At 36.8% G+C, this 7,533-nt stretch overlaps 1 protein-coding gene across 1 annotated transcript in view; it reads right to left on the bottom strand.

Annotated features, from left to right (window-relative positions):
- The window catches only part of LOC122359367 (forkhead box protein N1-like), a 12,665-nt gene that overhangs the window by 2,998 nt on the left and 2,134 nt on the right, over positions 1 to 7,533 (bottom strand). Inside the window, exons 2-7 of the mRNA XM_043259657.1 lie at positions 5,430 to 5,582; positions 3,086 to 3,388; positions 2,012 to 2,119; positions 1,311 to 1,429; positions 890 to 986; positions 170 to 377 (exon numbers count right to left, since the gene is read on the bottom strand). Of these exons, the coding sequence (XP_043115592.1) occupies positions 170 to 377; positions 890 to 986; positions 1,311 to 1,429; positions 2,012 to 2,119; positions 3,086 to 3,388; positions 5,430 to 5,564 (970 nt within the window). The 5' untranslated portion in view covers positions 5,565 to 5,582. The remainder of the gene's footprint in view (positions 1 to 169; positions 378 to 889; positions 987 to 1,310; positions 1,430 to 2,011; positions 2,120 to 3,085; positions 3,389 to 5,429; positions 5,583 to 7,533) is intronic.

The following is a 7,533-nucleotide window of genomic DNA, read 5'->3' as shown; positions in this document are numbered from 1 at the left end:
ACATTATAAAATGTAACTGAATATTTTGGATGCTATGCAGCACAACTATTTTCAGCATTAAGCTTAAAATATATTTCTTGAGCACCAAATCAACATATTAGGATAAGCATGTTTATTGCTCAGACCAACAAATATGAATATTACAGAATTTTCAGATCCCTTTGTGTACCTGGTCGGGCCATGCTCCTCCGGACAGTCAGGGGATCTTTACGTCTCCACTTGTGAAGTTCCTCCTGCATCTTCTCTACCTTCGCAGGGTTCAGGGCCCACAGGCAACCCTTTCGGGAGGAGTTCCCGTTCTTGTTCTCCACTTTCTCAAAACATTTGTTCAAAGAGAGGTTGTGTCGGACAGAATTCTTCCAGCCATCAGGTGCTGTCTGAGGAATCACAAATGAAACAGTGGTTCACAATGGCATCGGAAAGTGGTTGCTAAGCTGTGGTAGAGTAGTTGCTATGTGCTTTAGAGAATATTTTTTAAAAGATATATTCTTTATATACCTTTTTTAAATTTTAGAATTAAAAAAAATATATATTCTCTGTGTGTGCAGAAAGAACTGAATATAAAATAGAGATTCGACCTCTAACTAAACATCTTTCTTACAACCCTTGTCTCAGTGTATGTTTACCCAGTGATGAGCCAAAACAATGTCACAATAGTAAATCCCTTTACCAGCACGGCGCCAAGGGGAGGGTGAACCAAAACATAGATATATAATGATCGTGCTATAACAGGCATGCTCCACAAAGCACAAGTAAATAACTTTATTTGCATAATGGATTTGTTGAATTGATCATGCACGGGTTGTGCCAAAATACCAACTGTTCGTTGTAAATCAATCAATGTATGTTAGATGTAGACATTATTCTAAGATGTGTTAGTGCACTTTACCTTAAAGTATGGGAAATGCTCCGTCATGAAGCTGTAGATCTCACTTACTGGTAGACTGCCTGTTTTGCTGTTCCTCAGAGCCAGGAAAATTAGAATACTGAAAAGAAATATTCACCAATGAAACACGACCAATGTAACAAGACTACTGCGACGCATCGGTTCGGATGTGTTGTAAGCTGCATTTTTATGATTATTATTACATTTTTATCTTATTGCAGATTTCTGATTTCATAGTTTAGCTGTCAGCAGTTTCGTTTTTAAGCGGAATAATATAATGGTTTTACACAGAATGGCATAGTTGGAACACTTTTGTTCGTGAATGAACTAGCTGAATTCATTTTATGACTTTTACAGAGGTTTTTAAAAATGAGCCGCTTTGAAAATGTGACTCGGTTTACCAGGATAAAGTGCATATACATACCTGTAAGAGTAGACAGGTTTAGGATAGAGCGTCTGGACAGAATTGTCTTGAGATGCTTGTGACGAGAGGCTTTGGTTATAGTAGTGAGAAACAGTGTCTATTCCTCTTGAAGAGTAAAACTAGAGACAGACATAAAAGCCATGATAAAAGCTTCCATTACATACTACACCTATGTTCAACAAGAGCGGGTCCGTGTTATTTGTCAGTCTAAAAATGTACTTCCTGCCAATGTTTTGACTGTGAACATGCATCTAAATTTGATAATTTCTAGTTTCTTACACATGCCAAGGCTAACCTAAAGTAGTTATACGGACGTCCCTGTGAACATAGTTATAGTAATTTATACATACCCTACTCTTCAAATGAGAAGGGGGCATTATTAAGAAGTTTTTATTCAGGAAATACAAGATTTTTGAACTTTCTATCAGTGAAAACATGAAAAAAATATTTCCACACACATATTATGCAGCAACTTTGTTAATAAGCAATATTGTTAATAATAAGAAATGTGTCTTCTGAGGCATCAGATAAACATAGAAACATGTTAGAATGTCATGTGGCACTGACAACTTAGCTTTGCCATCACAAGAATAATTTTTTTTTTTTAAATAGAAAACACCCATTTTTTTTACACTTTTACAATATTACAGTGGTTGCTGCAGTTGATACTTCTTAGAAACATGAAACATTTACCACGGTACCTGATGTTGTAGAGGACTGATGGGACTGTAGGTCTGATGGTCTACTGCCGTGTAGCCAGGAGGTTCTTCAGAGCTCGTTTGAGGCTCACTGTAGGTATGTTGGGTTCCCTGCCCCAAGAACAGACCGTGATCTACTTAATGCTGACATAACGTATATTAATGCTTCTTTAGAAAGTGTAATAAGGACATCTGCTTGCACATCTGCCTGGTAGGTTTTCCTGTTTGCCCCTGGCCTGAATATACTGGCAAGAATTTAAGAGCCTTCAAGCCATAAAAATAAAGGTATTTCAAAAGGTCATTTACAGCAATACCGTGGAAAAACATTTTTTGGTTTCTCAAAGAACCATTTATTCAAAGGTTCTTTAAACCATGTCTTTCTTACCCGTTCTTATAATCTGAAGAATCCTCTTTCCCACAAAGAACCTTTTTGAACCAAAAAGGTTCTTCAGGTATCAAAGGTTCTTTACCAGGTTTTTTTGTGCATTATGAAACACCTTTAATTTTAAGAGCACAGGTGTAGGTATCTTGATAATTGTTCTGTTTATTATTATTATTTTCCATACTGTGCTTATTTCTCTAAAAGCACAGATTTTTTTTTCTTCATATGTGCAAGAAATATTAAAGTGCCCCTATTATGGATTTTTGAAAACCATGCGGTGTGTAACACGGCTAATAGTGAATGAACACATCCTGCAAAGTTTATTTATTTAAGTTATTGTCTCTCAAAATAAATAGTCAAGTCTAAATCACTTTTTTAAAAAAAGAGTCTCAAGCTGTTTCATTTTGACGTCAAAATGAAATATTAAAATGCTAATTCATTCTTTGCTTTTGGGGCGTTAAACGCTCACAAACACTGCTTTTAGTCGACCAATCACTGGAGGGGTTTGGAAAAACGAATCGTTAAATGAATCGTTTGGGAGTCGTTGAATAAATTAAAATAAATATTATAAGAAAATGATTTTTTTTTTTTTTTTTGAACTTGCATGCATGTCAACCTGTTGTTTGAGACTCCCGGAATCATAACCCATAACATGGGCACTTTAAAATATCTGATTTAACTTCCTTCAGTCTCACCATGATACTGGTGCTTTCCACATCATTGCTTAATGGAGTCCAGGATTGTTCCTCCATTCTGTCATCCATGGTGAGTCCAGCTCTTCTGAGACAACTCAGTGTCTGAACTTCACTGATGGTCCCTTCACTGCATTGGCGCCTGTATGGATGGTAGTGACTGTTCTCCATTAGGCCAGACTCTCGTCCAACGGGGCTCCCGTCTACGCTGTGTCTACGAAAGCGCTCAGCGTTCTTCTGCCTGTAGGGAATGCTTTCTCTTTGGGAGCACGGTGCAAACCCTTCTCCAACATTGCTCTGGTGACACTATAAATTAAACAACGAACTATTCAGCAAACCTGCATCGATACGAAATTCCATGCTATCGATATAGGCCTAAGTGAAACGTTGTCTGTGTAAAGCCGCACAGCAGTTTCATTTCTAATTAATGCACACTTTAACATGAAGCGGTTTTCCAAGAGGAAATGCAGTAGCACGTAAAGATCTTTGATCTGCTAAAGAGTCCATAAAAGCATTTAATGTGACATACAGCCTTCCCTGGGGGGCATAATTAATTAATATTAAATCAAAAGGATTTGATGAGAAGGCAGGATGAAATACTTCTCTTTCTGCCCCGGGGTCCTGTGTCCTTGAATAGTGCCTTGTGCAGGGGTTCACGTCCTCATCAAACGGTAATAATTATGACACGGTGTCGTAATCAGAGCAGCTGGTGAGCAGTAGTTTTTAAAAAAGCGCTAACTACAGAACATTCTCGACTGATGTTAACCAACGACTTATCAGAGACTTCATCTGGATTCAGATAAAGAAGACATATTACTTTATACCTTACGTTAACTTTTTTCCAAAACACTGTGTATCTATCCATCTATCTATCTATCTATCTATCTATCTATCTATCTATCTATCTATCNGGACTGATGTTAACCAACGACTTATCAGAGACTTCATCTGGATTCAGATAAAGAAGACATATTACTTTATACCTTACGTTAAGTTTTTTCCAAAGCACTGTGTATCTATCCATCTATCTATCTATCTATCTATCTATCTATCTATCTATCTATCTATCTATCTTGTCTATAAATGTTATACAAAAAAGTTATACAAAATCTATTAAAAAATGTGCTGCCAAAAGGTTAATTGCGATTAATTGCATCCAAATGTTTTTGTTTACGTATATGCGTACTGTGTATATTTTTTATGTATATGGGTCAGAGAGGTCAGGATGTCTGCATCACGAGAAATTTACAAAAGTGACGTTATGTCCATAATAATGAGATAATGTTACCTTGTCATTCAGTGTAACACAATATTTATATTAAAACTGGCGTGCGCACATTAAAATAAATAAAAGAATAGGGAAGCATATGATATTTTATTGTGTTTTAAATTAGTATTGTATTTTAGTAAACCTAAAAAACTTTTTTTTATTTATAATGCACAATTAAAACGACACGGGGGATTTGGGCTATTAAAGTTCCTTGCGACCATTCCTGCGTTTTGCCGACTGACACGGACTGCAGGCTGGTCAGAGGCTCTGGGTGCGTGCTTTCAGCTGGGGCTGGACGATGAGACGCGCAGATTGGTAGTAGCTGAAGAAATACGGAAAGAACTGTCAGTCCCATCGTCCAGTCCCCTCTGAGGCGCGGCGCGTCCCGCCAGCTCAACCCCAACATACCACACAGCGGTATGACCACCTGCCCGACCCCCTGTCCTCCTCAGCCCAGAGAAGATGTTCCTAAAAGAGGCCCACTCCAGCCGTCCGCGGCTCATTCCAGCTCACTCCGTGTCTGAAGAGCGCCCTCCAGTGTCCGCGCCTCCAACAGCCCATCGTTATTCTTAGTTTAAAAGCCCTGTCTGTTCTGTTTTTGTCTGGTCTACCGTTATGTCGTGTGTGTATGCTCCACATTTGCTGATTTTTGGCTGTTACAGTTCTTTGAGAAGATTCCCGAGTCTCCTGCGTACTCCCGCCGGACACTGTCACAGTTACGCTGAATGACGTTTTAGTGGGAAAATTTAGCAAATCAAGTTATTTTTGGCTAAAAAGAAAAAAACAAACAAATTGCAATCAATTTAAACAAAACTTTATTTATTTATTTATGATTAAACCCCTTTTCGTCTCTGACCCATATACAAATACACACACGCATGTATATATTGCAGAAAAATATGTTTTGTTCATGTATTGAATTTATTCATATATAGAATGCATGTGAATATTTTCAAAATATGTGTACATGTACATAACATACACATATTACAAAGTTATTTTGGATGCAATTAATTGCGCTTAATCGTTTGACAGCACTATAATGAATGAAAACAAATTCTAATAAGTAATTAATACCTTTGATTCTGGCATCTGAAAGCAGGGTGACCCTAGATGGTCAAAAGATTGTAGTTCGGCTGGCGAAGGAATGGGTGAGCTGCTGCTGCTGCTGCTTACAGATGGGAAAGACAGGCCCTGGGGCTCAGAGGACATCGTCCCTACAACCTGCCTCTTCAAAACACCAGAACAGGTAGACAGATAAATATAGAAATAGACCCAAATAGACATTCTGTAATATGCAAATACGCTCCCTTAGGATACTGTAAGATATGACAAAACTTACAAGCACAACAATGTAGACTGCACGTAGGCATTTATAGGGTTTGTGGTGTTACAGCTTCATATGCTATGTAACCGAGGAATGCTGTTATGCTTGTTAGCTTGACCCTTGCTAAATTGGTGGCACACACGCAAATTTGCACACAAGCAAATTTCACATTATATATGAAAATATATAACCAGTTACACCTTCATGCTTTGCACGTCTTGTCCCATGACCTCAGCATGATGCAAAATCATTCCATTGTGAATATATAAACATTATTCCTCTATATTTTTCAAGTCTCCAAACAACGTCTCCCTAGCTATTCAGCCTGTGGGCAAACATGCAATTTTACGTGCCATAACTGGGTAACTGCCTGGAATGAAAATCCCTTTCCAACTGTCTGCTACGTGTTTTCTACCGTGTTCTCGTTTGCAGTGAAATAGGCCCGATTCGCTGTATGTCATTTCCCTGTCTGCTATCTGATCATAAACAGGTAAAGCATTAGGCCACATAAGTATCTGGTATTCCTGGAAATTCAGGCCGCTCTCACTTACTGTCAGCAGATTGAGCTTTTTGAGCCAAAAACTCATTAAAATCACCAACAAACCATGAAGAAGAAGCAGGAGTGCGTTAGTGACATGAAATGGAGATGGGGGAGTTTTGCTCCCTCTGAAACATAGAGTGTAATTCAGTATTGGAGAGGAAGTTGAGCTGGCCTTTATGGTCCATCACTGTGACTTTTAAACTGATCACTTGACCTGTTATGGTTGAGATACAGGCCATTCTACTCTTGAGAGAAAACAGCTGAGTATGCAAAAAGGTTATGGGGTTCTCGTTTGTGTTTTTAAAAAAAACTGGACAAGCAAAAGAAGCAACATAGCCTGATTTTATGCTAATTACAATTTTACAGCATATATTACAATGTAAGTCTTTTACTGTAAATAATCAAATAACTGAAATGTATTAAGCATTTGAAAAAAAGCACATTTAAACAGCTCTCTAATTCTGACATTCACTGGAATAACTTCCTCAAACAGATAATTCATATCAATGTAATGTTTTTTTGCTAGATTGATGGTTTTGTATATTTTAGTAGACTATTTTGTTCTTAGCAGAATAATACAGATAATATACAGATTAAAAAATTTCTTGTGCAAAAAAGAACTGTGCAAAAAACATATTTTTCTTAAATATAATAAATTACAAATATATTACAAAAATACAGTACATTCTGAACAAATTATAACAAGAAATATAATTTAATCAGTTCTATAAATCCGTGTTAAACGGCAATAACATGGTTTCTAAAAGCTACGACTGATAGTTTTAGATGGTTTATTTTCGTTTAGTTTTATAGGAGTGCTCACTCAATAAGAAATAGTTGATTAGATTCAAGTTAAAATGTTTAGTTAATCACTGCTTTGAGGTCAATCTAATCTAATTTTTCTAACTCAAAATGAAAACCAAATATGATTCCGCTCATGTTATGTCCACTGGGATAAAGTTACAATTTTTCTTGATTTATTAAAAAAGGATAAATTCAATTATTCCTGCATGGAACTTGAACTCAGGTCATTCTGTATAAAGAGCTTTACTTTGGCCCAACCAAGTGCTGTTCAAAACATGCTGCAAAATTAATAAAAGCGGCTTCTTATTTAATGTTAATTAATTGGGTTGCGCATGAATTAATTTTTAAATGACACATATTTGATTTGGCACACCTGAGACGTTTTTATATTTGTCGAAAATTTAACAATTTCATTTTTCCATCAGCATCAAGAAAAAGTCGGGATGCTGAATGAGGTCAGTAAGCCATGTTATATAATCCTCTAATACAAGATTAAAAAAAAAAAAAAA

Source organism: Puntigrus tetrazona, chromosome 15 (genome assembly GCF_018831695.1).
Source record: "Puntigrus tetrazona isolate hp1 chromosome 15, ASM1883169v1, whole genome shotgun sequence".
In the NCBI taxonomy this organism is placed as follows: Eukaryota; Metazoa; Chordata; class Actinopteri; order Cypriniformes; family Cyprinidae; genus Puntigrus; species Puntigrus tetrazona.
This window is presented reverse-complemented; position numbering and strand designations above follow the sequence as displayed.